The sequence below is a fragment of the Durio zibethinus genome, unplaced genomic scaffold, assembly GCF_047325235.1.
Source record: "Durio zibethinus cultivar Kanyao isolate XHJ-2024 unplaced genomic scaffold, ASM4732523v1 HiC_scaffold_3, whole genome shotgun sequence".
NCBI classification, from domain to species: Eukaryota; Viridiplantae; Streptophyta; class Magnoliopsida; order Malvales; family Malvaceae; genus Durio; species Durio zibethinus.
The window spans coordinates 47,604-62,603 of NW_028323044.1; the positions used below are offsets into that span (position 1 = coordinate 47,604).

The following is a 15,000-nucleotide window of genomic DNA, read 5'->3' on the forward strand; positions in this document are numbered from 1 at the left end:
ATCAAATATCGAATCTGGAACTTTGGTTCTTCCCAGAATTTGTGCTACTATATAATGCATATAAGGTTGAACCATGGATCATACCAATAAAACTACTTCTTTTCAATTTTAATTTTAATGGAAAAAAAGAGGATCTTGTATCAGATGCAAAAAAAAAAAGAAAATTTAGATCCGTTCTCTCAAATCAAGAAAAAGATGTTGAAGAAGATTATGGTAAATCATCCAATCAAGAAAAAGGTAAATCATCCAATCAAGAAAAAGGTAAATCATACAATCAAGAAAAAGATGTTGAAGAAGATTATGGTAAATCATCCAATCAAGAAAAAGGTAAATCATCCAATCAAGAAAAAGGTAAATCATACAATCAAGAAAAAGATGTTGAAGAAGATTATGGTAAATCATACAATGAAGAAAAAGGTAAATCATACAATCAAGAAAAAGATGTTGAAGAAGATTATGGTAAATCATACAATGAAGAAAAAGGTAAATCATACAATCAAGAAAAAGATGTTGAAGAAGATTATGGTAAATCATCCAATCAAGAAAAAGGTAAATCATACAATCAAGAAAAAGATGTTGAAGAAGATTATGGTAAATCATCCAATCAAGAAAAAGGTAAATCATACAATCAAGAAAAAGGTAAATCATCCAATCAAGAAAAAGGTAAATCATCCAATCAAGAAAAAGGTAAATCAGATCAAGAAAAAGGTAAATCAGACAATCAAGAAAAAGATGTTGAAGAAGATTCTGGTAAATCAAAAAAACATAGAAAGGAAGACGAGAGCAAGAGAGAAGCTCGTTTATTCCTACAAAAGTATTTGTATTTTCAATTCGGATGGGATGCTGATTCTTTCGATGAAAAAATAATCAAAAATATCAAAGCATATTCTTTCATTCTTGGCCTGATAAATATGAATGAAACTTTTCTATACTCTGTTAGAAGAGGAGGAACGAATCTGGATATTTTGATGGATTCGGCGGATAAGTTACTTTTAACTTATCAATACCTACTCAAAAAAGGAGTATTGATTATCGAACCAATTCGCCGGTATGTAGAAATTGATGGACAATTTATTCTATATCAAACTATAAGTATTTCATTGGTTCATAAAAATAAACATGAAATTAATCAAAGACGCAAAAAAAAAAAAAGACGCAAAAAAAAAAACTATATTGAAAAAAATAATTTTGATGAATCCATTGCAAGACATCAAAAAATGACTGAAAATAAAGACAAAAATCATTATGATTTGTTTATTCCTGAAAATATTTTATCCCCTAACCACCGGAGAGAATTGCGAATTCGAATTTCTTTCAATTCAAGGGATAAAAATGGTATGCATAGAAATCCAGTATTTTTAAATAATGTAAAAAACTGTGGTCAAGTTTTGAATAAAAACAAACATCTTGATAGTGATAAAAAGAAACTAATTAAATTAAAGTTCTTTCTTTGGCCCAATTATCGATTAGAAGATTTAGCTTGTATGAATCGCTATTGGTTTAATAGTAATAATGGCAGTCGTTTCAGTATGGTAAGGATACATATGTATCCGCGTTTGAAAATTCGTCAATGGTACATTTTTCCATATATTATGATTGAAAACCGGATTGATTAATTTTATTTGAAAAAATTATAAAGTTCATAACGAACTTAAAATCATTGTGCATATTAAAATGAATGGTATTATTATTATTACTGATCAGTAAAATTCACATTCAAAAAAAGGGGGAGAGAAATTTTTGTTTTATGGTAAAAAATTCATTCATCTCAGTTATTTTTCAAGAAAAAAAAGAAGAAAACAAGGGGTCCGTTGAATTTCAAATAGTCAGTTTCACCAATAAGATACGAAGACTTACTTCACATTTGGAATTGCACAAAAAAGACTATTTATCTCAGAGAGGTCTACGTAAAATTCTAGGAAAACGTCAACGGCTTCTGTCTTATTTATCAAAGAAAAATAACATACGTTATAAAGAATTAATTAGTGAGTTGGATATTCGGGAATCAAAAAATCGTTAATTTGATTGAATTAGTCGATTTATTATATTTTTCATTTTGATGTACTTCTTTTCGTTTTCAACAATTCATGTAAGAATGAATCGAGGAAAAACTTATGAATCTATCAGCTACAGAAAAAGACCTTATGATAGTCAATATGGGACCTCACCACCCATCAATGCACGGTGTTCTTCGTCTCATCGTTACTCTAGATGGTGAAGATGTTGTTGACTGTGAACCAATATTAGGTTATTTACACAGAGGAATGGAAAAAATTGCGGAAAACCGAACAATTATACAATATTTGCCTTATGTAACACGTTGGGATTATTTAGCCACTATGTTCACGGAAGCAATAACCGTAAATGGACCAGAACAATTGGGCAATATTCAAGTCCCTAAAAGAGCCAGCTATATCAGAGTAATTATGTTGGAGTTGAGTCGTATAGCTTCTCATCTATTATGGCTTGGACCTTTTATGGCCGATATTGGTGCACAGACCCCCTTTTTCTATATTTTCAGAGAAAGAGAATTAGTATATGATCTATTCGAAGCTGCCACCGGTATGAGAATGATGCATAATTATTTTCGTATCGGAGGAGTAGCGGCCGATCTACCCTATGGCTGGATAGATAAATGTTTGGATTTCTGTGATTATTTTTTAACAGGAATTGTTGAATATCAAAAACTTATTACGCGAAATCCTATTTTTTTAGAACGAGTTGAAGGGGTAGGGGTTATTGGTGGAGAAGAAGCAATAAATTGGGGTCTATCCGGCCCAATGCTACGAGCCTCTGGAATCAAATGGGATCTTCGTAAAGTTGATCATTATGAGTGTTACGACGAATTTGATTGGGAAATCCAGTGGCAAAAAGAAGGAGATTCATTAGCTCGTTATTTAGTCCGAATCAGTGAAATGACGGAATCCATAAAAATAATTCAACAGGCCCTGGAAGGAATTCCGGGGGGTCCCTATGAGAATTTAGAAATCCGATGTTTTGATCGAGAAAGGGATCCAGAATGGAATGATTTTGAATATCGATTCATTAGTAAAAAACCTTCTCCTACATTTGAATTACCGAGACAAGAACTTTATGCGAGAATGGAAGCCCCAAAGGGAGAATTAGGAATTTTTCTGATAGGAGATCAAAGTGGTTTTCCTTGGAGATGGAAAATTCGCCCGCCGGGTTTTATCAATTTGCAAATTCTTCCTCAGTTAGTTAAAAGAATGAAATTGGCTGATATTATGACGATACTAGGTAGCATAGATATCATTATGGGAGAAGTTGATCGTTGAAATGATAATTTATACAACAGAAGTAGAAGATATCAATTCCTTTTACAGATTGGAATCCTTAAAAGAGGTCTATGGGATCATATGGATGTTTGTCCCTATTTTGACTCTTGTATTGGGAATCACAATAGGTGTACTAGTAATTGTATGGTTAGAAAGAGAAATATCTGCAGGAATACAACAACGTATTGGGCCTGAATACGCCGGCCCTTTGGGAATTCTTCAAGCTCTAGCAGATGGAACAAAACTGCTTTTCAAAGAGAATATTCTTCCATCTAGAGGAAATACTCGTTTATTCCGTATTGGACCGTCTATAGCAGTCATATCCATTTTACTAAGTTTTTCAGTAATTCCTTTTAGCTCTCGCCTTATTTTAGCCGATCTCAATATCGGTATTTTTTTATGGATTGCCATTTCAAGTATTGCTCCTGTTGGACTTCTTATGTCAGGATACGGATCAAATAATAAATATTCCTTTTTAGGTGGTCTGCGAGCTGCTGCTCAATCGATTAGTTATGAAATACCATTAACTCTATGTGTTTTATCAATATCTCTACGTGCGATTCGTTGAAATATAAACTTTTCTTTTCCCTATTCCTTTCGTTCTATAAAATAAGCTGAATGGATTGAATAGATATCTTCGTTATTTTATTATCCTTCAGGTTGATAAACTAAATTAGATAGTTATATATGAGTGAAAGAAAGCAGCTTATAAATTCGCAGTAAATTAAACAAAAAAAAATTTAATCTCATTTCCTATGTACAAGAGTTAAGTGGAAGAAAACATAAGTGGAAGAAGTCTTTACCCCAAGACGGGTTGATTAGTCAATCTAGCTTGAAGCGGGCTCAAAAGATCAACCGTATAGAGTTTTGGCTATCCTTTGTATAGATTCCCATACATGTATTGCCAAACCAAACGGGGGATTGAACAAAAAAATGAGTGGATGGTTAGGAACACCAAAATACACAAAGGATTAGTAATGGAGATTATGTAAATTATATAAAAAGGATATTTCTGGATAACATAAAAAGAATACTAATTGGGGCTTTAAATTAGTAGAAATGAGTAGGCAGTACTACCCACGATTCCGGTCCAGAGTATGCTCCTATCCACCGATTAAAGTAATGACTATCAGGAACGAAATAATCCTTTACTATTTTTTAGTTTAAGCCCCCATTCGTAATTTTCTCAGATCAGAAAGAAGAATAGGAACGAAAAAGAAAGAATAAAAAATAAATATTTTTTTTTTTTTTATTCTTTCTTTCATATATATAGAGAGATATAATCTGTGTCATGATTTATGAGCTAATGTAATATTTAATTTTTTTCGTAATCGAAAACAATGGGTTGAAATATCTATTGATATTTCTACAAGAAGTATTTTATTGAAGGCTTAAGTTATTACTCAACAAATAAAAATTGAAATTAGTAACGGGCGAGATCAATTCAGAAGCACTTTTTTTATTCTTCATAATATAGCAGACAGAATTCCATTGGTATAATTTTGGACCTTCCAATCCATTTTTTCTCTATCTATTCTACAACCATACGAAGAGAAATAATACTGATTCGGTCCTTAAATTTATTTGTGACCCACGAGGAGCCGTATGAGTTGAAAACCTCATGTACGGTTTTGGACTAGCGATGGGAACAGTGATGTTATCATCGACTATAATTATCTAACAGCTCAAGTACAGTTGATATAGTTGAGGCGCAATCAAAATATGGGGTTTGGGGATGGAATTTGTGGCGTCAGCCAATAGGGTTTATCGTTTTTCTAATTTCTTCTCTAGCAGAATGTGAGAGATTACCTTTTGATTTACCAGAAGCCGAGGAAGAATTAGTAGCAGGGTATCAAACCGAATATTCGGGTATCAAATTTGGTTTATTTTATGTTGCTTCCTATCTAAATCTATTACTTTCTTCCTTATTTGTAACAGTTCTTTACTTGGGGGGTTGGAATATTTCCATTCCGTACGTATTCGTCCCTGAGCTATTTGAAATAAATAAAATGAATGGAATCTTTGGAACGACAATTGGTATCTTTATTACATTAGCTAAAACTTATTTGTTTTTGTTTATTTCTATCGCAACAAGATGGACTTTACCTAGGTTAAGAATGGACCAATTATTAAATCTTGGATGGAAATTTCTTTTACCCATTTCTCTCGGTAATCTATTATTAACAACTTCTTTCCAACTTCTTTCACTGTAAAGAAAAAAAGAATACGAGATTCATGACTTGGTTCAAACAAGAGAAAGAAACAAACATAAAATTATTCATAGATATTCACGATATGTTCCCTATGGTAACTGGGTTCATGAATTATGGCCACCAAACAGTCCGAGCAGCAAGGTACATTGGTCAAGGTTTCATGATTACCTTATCCCACGCAAATCGTTTACCTGTAACTATTCAATACCCTTATGAAAAATTAATCGCATCAGAGCGTTTCCGTGGGCGAATCCATTTTGAATTTGATAAATGCATTGCTTGTGAAGTATGTGTTCGTGTATGCCCTATAGATCTGCCTGTTGTTGATTGGAAATTTGAAACGGATATTAGAAAAAAACGATTGCTTAATTACAGTATTGATTTCGGAATTTGTATATTTTGTGGTAACTGCGTTGAGTATTGTCCAACAAATTGTTTATCAATGACTGAAGAATATGAACTTTCTACTTACGACCGTCACGAATTGAATTATAATCAAATTGCTTTGGGCCGTTTACCAATGTCAGTAATTGACGATTATACAATTCGAACAATTTTGAATTCGCCTCAAAGAAAAACTGAGTAAGTAAACCTCCTATTCTATTAAAGAGAAATTTCCAATTCTTTTAAGGTTCCGTTTTGGTTTAAGTTAAAAGAATATTTGGTTTGACTTAAAAGAATGAGGCCTTTACTCTTTGTTTGGTCAATAAATAAAAATTCAATTACAAATTAACTGGTTGATAAGAATTTCGAATTCATTTTTCTTGAAAATCTATTAATATATTCGTAATTATTTCGAAATATATAGTTTCAAAAAACAAAATACCCTTTCGAACCGAACAAAAAAAAAGAATTAAAAACGAAACAATAATTGTACTTAGATCAATTCACACCTAATAGATTAGGATTTTATTCAATTAGGAACGTATCATAAAAAAAAAATTCCTGGTCGGGTCAATAAGATCATGAAAAGCATTTCGATTTATTTATCTCTTATTTTACATATAATGGATTTGCCTGGACCAATACACGATTTTCTTTTAGTTTTTCTGGGATCGGGTCTTATATTAGGGGGCCTGGGAGTGGTATTACTTACCAATCCAATTTTTTCTGCCTTTTCATTGGGATTGGTTCTTGTTTGTATATCCTTATTCTATATTCTCTCAAATTCTCATTTTGTAGCTGCTGCCCAGCTTCTTATTTATGTGGGAGCCATAAATGTTTTAATCCTATTTGCTGTGATGTTCATGAATGGTTCAGAATATTATAAAAATTTTAATCTGTGGACCATTGGGAATGGCCTTACTTCGTTGATTTGTACAAGTATTCTTGTTTCGCTAATTACTACTATATTAGATACATCATGGTACGGGATTATTTGGACTACAAGATCAAACCAAATTATAGAACAAGATTTGATAAGTAATAGTCAACAAATTGGAATTCATTTAGCAACAGATTTTTTTCTTCCATTTGAATTCATTTCACTAATTCTTTTAGTTGCTTTGATAGGTGCAATTGCTGTGGCTCGTCAGTAATAAATCTTTCTAACTAGGAATAGCAAGCAATCCAAATTAAACTTTTTTCTGTCTTATCGCATCTATTTTCCTTGAATTCTTGTTCGTGTATAAAATATAAAATAGAAATTCGTTTATTCGAGATATTTCCAATATATTCTTTTTGTTATATTCTATTCTAGTCAATCAAATCCGTTGAATTATTGTTCATATTAAAATGAATCGAAATTGATAAGGAGTTGGTCAATGATGCTCGAACATATACTTGTTTTGAGTGCCTATTTATTTTCTATCGGTATTTATGGATTGATCACGAGTCGAAATATGGTTCGGGCCCTTATGTGTCTTGAACTTATACTGAATGCGGTTAATATAAATTTTGTAACATTTTCTGATTTTTTTGATAGTCGGCAATTAAAAGGAAATATTTTATCAATTTTTGTTATAGCTATTGCAGCCGCTGAAGCAGCTATTGGATCAGCTATTGTTTCCTCAATTTATCGTAACAGAAAATCAACGCGTATCAATCAATCAACTTTGTTGAATAAGTAATATTAATAATATTAAATTATAAGATTCACCAATTTGAATTAGCATGTCCAATATGTTGGAATCTACATCATGTTTTCGAAAACGTAAGAAATCAAAGTATCTTGGTCCTTTCTTATGAGTTGATCCCGAAGGAAATTGATTAGAAAATTTCTGGTAAATCGTTGATTCATCTGGTGTTTAACTATAATGATTCATTTACAAGTTTACTAGATTGAAATTTTATGATGTTCAAAAAATTATAGATCCCATGTCACATTCAGTAAAAATTTATGATACATGTATAGGGTGTACTCAATGTGTCCGAGCCTGCCCCACCGATGTGTTAGAAATGATACCTTGGGATGGATGTAAAGCTAAGCAAATTGCTTCCGCTCCAAGAACAGAAGACTGTGTTGGTTGTAAGAGATGTGAATCCGCTTGTCCAACAGATTTCTTGAGCGTTCGAGTTTATTTATGGCATGAAACAACTCGAAGTATGGGTCTAGCTTATTGATACGTTCCCGAAAACCCCACTTGAATACATTTTGAATCCATTTTATTTTTTTTTTACTGAAAAAACCCGTGCTCAAAAAAAATCTTTTTTGAGCACGGGTTTTTCTGGTCCAAGTGCATCTTGTCTTTACCACGAATTATTTTCCTTGGTTAACAATAATTGTAGTTTTACCAATATCTGCAGGTTCTTTAATTTTCTTTCTTCCTCATAGAGGAAATAAGCTAATTAAGTGGTATACTATGTGTATATGCATATTTGAACTCCTTCTAACAACCTATGCATTTTGTTATCATTTCCGATTGGACGATCCATTAATCCAGCTGGAGGAAGATTATAAATGGATAAATTTTTTTGATTTTTACTGGAGATTGGGAATAGATGGACTTTCTATAGGGCCCATTTTACTGACAGGATTTATCACTACTTTAGCTACTTTGGCGGCTTGGCCAGTTACTCGAGATTCGCGATTATTCCATTTCTTGATGCTAGCAATGTACAGTGGTCAAATAGGATCATTTTCTTCTCGAGACCTTTTACTTTTTTTCATCATGTGGGAGTTCGAATTAATTCCCGTTTATCTACTTCTATCCATGTGGGGGGGAAAGAAACGTCTGTACTCGGCTACAAAATTTATTTTGTACACTGCGGGGGGTTCCATTTTTTTATTAATAGGAGTTTTGGGTATCGGTTTATACGGTTCTAATGAACCAACATTAAATTTTGAAACATTAGCTAATCAATCGTATCCTGTCGCACTGGAAATCATATTCTATATTGGATTTCTTATTGCTTTTGCTGTCAAATCGCCGATTATACCCTTACATACGTGGTTACCAGACACCCATGGGGAGGCACATTACAGTACTTGTATGCTTCTAGCCGGAATTTTATTAAAAATGGGAGCGTATGGATTAGTTCGCATCAATATGGAATTATTACCCCACGCTCATTCCATATTTTCTCCCTGGTTGATAATAGTGGGTACAATGCAAATAATTTATGCAGCTTCAACATCTCTTGGTCAACGGAATTTAAAAAAAAGAATAGCCTATTCCTCCGTATCTCATATGGGTTTCATAATTATAGGAATTGGCTCTATAACTGATACGGGACTCAACGGAGCTATTTTACAAATAATATCTCATGGATTTATCGGTGCTGCACTTTTTTTCTTGGCAGGAACGAGTTATGATAGAATGCGTCTTTTTTATCTCGACGAAATGGGTGGAATGGCTATTCCGATTCCAAAAATATTTACGATGTTCAGTATCTTATCGATGGCTTCTCTTGCATTACCGGGCATGAGTGGTTTTGTTGCAGAGTTGATAGTCTTTTTTGGAATAATTACCAGCCAAAAATATTTTTTAATGCCAAAAATACTAATTACTTTCGTAATGTCAATTGGAATGATATTAACTCCTATTTATTCATTATCTATGTCACGTCAAATGTTCTATGGATACAAGCTATTTAATGCTCAAAGTTCTTATTTTTTTGATTCTGGACCACGAGAGTTATTTGTTTCGATCTCTATCTTTCTACCAGTAATAGGTATTGGTATTTATCCGGATTTTGTCCTCTCATTATCAGGTGAGAAGGTCGAAACTATTCTATATAATTATTTTTATAGATAGTTTTGATGAATAAAACAAAAAATCAAAAAGTAATCCTATGATTTTTAAAATTGTTCGTTGTACAGTGAAAAAAAAAAGAAAGAAGTCTTTTTTCTTCTCTTAAGTTTAAGTTAAGTAAAAAAAGGTAAAAGAATTAAATTGAATTTTAATCAGACATCTTTGGCTTTTGTTAGAACCTTTTGAATCAAGTAGTGGAGTGATTCAAAAGGTTCTTGACAGCTTACAATAAGTTTTCTTATATATACGCTGTCCTATCTTAGTATTTGTTAGGCTTAGCCTTTTTATTCAATTCAATTAGATGTTAATGTAAATGAACCATAACTATGTAAACCTATTCCTAATAGATTGACCCCAAAATAGCATATCCAAATTATAAGAAATCCCATAGAAGCCACAAGTGCGGAATTTACACCTTCCAAATTTTTATTTGTTCGGGTATGTAAATAAATCGCGAATACGGTCCAAGTAATAAATGCCCAAGTTTCCTTTGGGTCCCAATTCCAATATGATCCCCACGCCTCATTAGCCCATACGGCTCCCGAAAGAATTCCTATGGTTAAAAAGATAAACCCGAGACTAATAATACGATAACTCCAACGATCCAATTGTTGAGTCAATTGATACCTGTAAAAATTTTTAGAAGAAAGAAAATAAGTGTTTAATAAAACATTGCTTCTTTCATTCATGTATTGGATTTCGCCAAACGAAAATGACTGATTTAATAAATTATTGTTTTTACCAATAATTTTTATGGCTTTTCGAAATGTAATGACTAGAAGAGCTACTGATAATAATGATCCACATAAAAGAGCTGCATAGCCTAATACCATCATACTTACGTGCATCATTAACCACTGGGATTGGAGAGCAGGCGCTAATATTGCGGATTGATGCATTTTGGTTAAAAGACCCGAAGTGGCAAAGCCTTGGGTAAAAATAACACTTGGTGCGGTTATTGCGCTTAAATCATTTTTACGCTTTTTAAAATAGTAAACCATATGAATAAGGGAGAAACCCCATGAAAGAAAGATTAATGATTCATATAAATCACTTAATGGGAAATGTCCTGAATAAATCCAACGAGTGACTAATAATCCTGTTATACAGAAAAAGGTAACTATCATGCCCTTTTCTGATGAATCATATAGTCCTACGACTTCATCGACTAATAAGAATAAGGTTAAAAAATGAATTGTAATTACAATTGAAACGACCGAAAAGGATATATGAGTTAATATATGCTCTAAAGTTGAAAAAATCATAAGAATTCTGAAAAAAGCGAGGGTTTCTAGATTTTATGGAATGGAAATCAGGAATTAAATTCATTATAGGACTTATTCTATCTCTTTTAGAAGATACTATGCCGCTACTCGGACTCGAACCGAGATGCTCTAGCACTGCTTCCTAAGAGCAGCGTGTCTACCGATTTCACCATAGCGGCTTGCTCGAAATCATAATAAGCCATTTTTTATTCAATCGTCGAGATTGAAGGTGAAGGGGTCAATTCAATGTAAAATGTAAAAGAAGCATTTAATTTAAATTGATGAATAAAAACTCGTTTAAATAGCAATTTGAAGGTTCAAAAAGAATCTTTATTATTTATCGTTTTATTTAATTATCCTTTTTTTTATTTAATATTTAATTTAATATTTAATTATTTCAACAGAGATTTTATAGTTTGTGTTTTCCTAAAAGAGAACTCCTCTATTGTAACTAAACTAACTAGTTGTAACTTCAATTCATAGATAGAATTCAACAAAAAAATGTTCTTTATCATTTTAATTTTTTAATGATTCATCTCTCATTCTTTTATATGATTTTTATGAATCTATAAAAAAAAAAATGCTTATCAATTGAATGAATAAATGAATGAAAAAATATTATTTTTAGAGATCACAATTTCAGCACCACATCCAATGATTTCAAAAGATTTATGTAATTTGCATAGCTTTGTATTAATCGTTAGGATTTTGCGTTTTAAGGATTTATCAAACCAACTAGATATTGGGTTGTACACGTTACGTTATATAAAAAGCGTTTCGATTCCTGTCATAATTGTACCATACTTCAAAAAAGTATTTCGAATTTCGAATTCTAAAAATATGTCTTGATTCATCTTCTTATACAAACATAGAATTTTTTTAGATCATTTTAAATTGATACATTATTTGTATATCCACTAAATTATAAAGGGAGTTTTCTCAATTGGGTTGAAAGCAAGGGAAGGATATATAGTAATTCAGAGAAATAATGATTCATAAAGTTACAAAATTGAAACTTAATGGATTAGTTTCAACAACCCAGTTAAAGCTCTTATATATATGTGCTCCGATATAGCTATAGTATAAATATACAAATTTTTATTATTTAATTATTTAATTATTTATTATTATAAATTGAAATTGAATATTATAAAAATAACAAATTATTATAACACTAAGATACCAAATGGGGCGATGGGGAAAATGAGAATCCCCATCCCGGAAATGAAAAAAAAAAAGATATTCAAAAAAGAAAACCTTTGTATCTTATTCGAGTTAAACCAATTCAGATTAAAAAAAAATTATTTGTCGTACAAAAAAACTTTTTGAATTACCCGTAAAAATAGATCTCGATAATGAAAAAGCTTTCAACGCCGCCCAATATCCTTTCTTTTTCCAAACATTTTTTCGAATACGCTTTTTTGATGTAGAAGTACGTTTTTTTGGAACTGCCATTCAAAAAAAAGGTTATTTAGTGCTATAGTTGGATGTCAAAGACATCTATTTTTAAAACAAAATGATCGGTGTCTTTATGTCATTATTTATCTATTCCTATAGATTTTCTAGATTAATAGATTTTCTAGATTATAATTATCTATATACTACTATATAAATTTCATAAGAACTAAATAGAGATGGGAAAATAACATAAAATGCTTCTATTCTAGAAAAAAAAAAAAAAAAAAATATGATATAACCTTTTTTTATTTATATTCCATACACTATCCAGAAAAAAAGAAGAATTTGTATTTAATTTATTGGTACCTTTCTTTTTTATATCTCCATTCAAATCTATAGGATAGATTAGGATCTATTATGATATATAAATTGAATTGATGAAATCAAAAAAACGTAAAAAAGAGTCTTTCCTTCTCTATCTCTGCCTATTTTTTTTGTCGTCCTACATTTATAATTTATACATCTCCATTTATACACGAAAAATACATCAAAACAAAAAAATGTAAAAAAACCATTTTATTTACCTAATAAAAAACAAACTTGAATTTTTTTCTATTAATTGGTAATTGGTCAAGCTCGAAGAGAGAGTATGCCCAATTTTCATTTTCAATCAAATTCGAATGAGACTCGTAATTAATCTGTTAAAGGATACATAATTTTGAAAAAAAAAAAGAATATTTTTTTTTTCCATTAGTAACTCGGTGATATCATTTGATTACTTCTAACTTCGAAATTTGAATATTTTTGAAATATTTGAGAAAGATTAAAAGATTAATAATAGAAAATTCCAGTTAACTTTGTAATATCTTGATTGTATTATTGCTCCCTTTCCATCAAAAGAGATAAGAGCCGGTGAATCAGAAACGATTAATTAAGAAAGAATAAGAAAAAAGTTTTTATGGAGCATACATATCAATATTCATGGATCATACCTTTTGTGCCACTTCCAATTCCTATTTTAATAGGAATGGGACTCCTACTTTTTCCGACGGCAACAAAAAATCTTCGTCGTATGTGGGCTTTTCCCAATATTTTATTGTTAAGTATAGTTATGATTTTTTCGGTCGATCTGTCTATTCAGCAAATAAATAGAAGTTCTATCTATCAATATGGATGGTCTTGGACCATCAATAATGATTTTTCTTTCGAGTTTGGCTACTTTATTGATTCACTTACCTCTATTATGTCAATATTAATCACTACTGTTGGAATTTTTGTTCTTATTTATAGTGACAATTATATGTCTCATGATCAAGGATATTTGAGATTTTTTGCTTATATGAGTTTATTCAATACTTCAATGTTGGGATTAGTTACTAGTTCTAATTTGATACAAATTTATATTTTTTGGGAATTGGTTGGAATGTGTTCTTATCTATTAATAGGGTTTTGGTTCACACGACCTGTTGCGGCAAACGCTTGTCAAAAAGCGTTTGTAACTAATCGGATAGGCGATTTTGGTTTATTATTAGGAATCTTAGGTTTTTATTGGATAACGGGAAGTTTCGAATTTCAAGATTTGTTCGAAATATTTAATAACGTGATTTATAATAATGAGGTTCATTTTTTATTTGTTACTTTATGTGCCTCTTTATTATTTGCCGGCGCAGTTGCTAAATCTGCGCAGTTTCCCCTTCATGTATGGTTACCTGATGCCATGGAGGGGCCTACTCCTATTTCGGCTCTTATACATGCTGCCACTATGGTAGCAGCGGGAATTTTTCTTGTAGCCCGCCTTCTTCCTCTTTTCATAGTTATACCTTACATAATGAATCTAATATCTTTGATAGGTATAATAACAGTATTATTAGGAGGCTACTTTAGCTCTTGCTCAAAAAGATATTAAGAGGGGTTTAGCCTATTCTACAATGTCCCAACTGGGTTATATGATGGTAGCTCTAGGTATGGGGTCTTATCGAGCCGCTTTATTTCATTTGATTACTCATGCTTATTCGAAGGCATTGTTGTTTTTAGGATCCGGATCCATTATTCATTCCATGGAAGCTATTGTTGGATATTCTCCAGATAAAAGCCAGAATATGGTTTTTATGGGCGGTTTAAGAAAGCATGTGCCAATTACACAAATTGCTTTTTTAGTGGGTACACTTTCTCTTTGTGGTATTCCACCCTTGCTTGTTTTTGGTCCAAAGATGAAATTCTTAGTGACAGTTGGTTGTATTCACCGATTTTTGCAATAATAGCTTGGTCCACGGCCGGATTAACAGCATTTTATATGTTTCGGATCTATTTACTTACTTTTGAAGGACATTTAAACATTAATTTTCAAAATTATAGTGGCAAAAAAGGTAGCTCCTTCTATTCAATAAAACTATGGGGTAAAAAAGAAGAGCAAACAATGATTAACAGAAATTTTCCTTTATCCCCTTTATTAACAATGAATAATTTATTAACAATGAATAATAATGAGAAGCCATATAGAATTGGTGGTAATGTAAAAAAAGGGGCTCTTATTACTATTACGAATTTTGGCTACAAGAAGGCTTTTTCTTATCCTCATGAATCGGATAATACTATGTTATTTCCTATGCTTATACTGGTTCTATTTACTTTTTTT

At 31.5% G+C, this 15,000-nt stretch overlaps 1 protein-coding gene and 1 pseudogene across 2 annotated transcripts in view; one reads left to right on the forward strand and one right to left on the reverse strand.

Annotated features, from left to right (window-relative positions):
• The window catches only part of LOC149503647 (protein Ycf2 pseudogene), a 55,667-nt pseudogene that overhangs the window by 15,731 nt on the left and 24,936 nt on the right, over positions 1–15,000 (reverse strand). The window lies entirely within an intron of this gene.
• Positions 1,681–6,347, forward strand: LOC149503648 (NAD(P)H-quinone oxidoreductase subunit H, chloroplastic). Its single transcript, XM_089757958.1, has 2 exons — positions 1,681–3,850; positions 4,971–6,347. Exon 1 carries the CDS (start codon positions 2,115–2,117, stop codon positions 3,294–3,296), a length of 1,182 nt encoding a protein of 393 aa, XP_089614084.1. The 5' UTR covers positions 1,681–2,114; the 3' UTR covers positions 3,297–3,850; positions 4,971–6,347.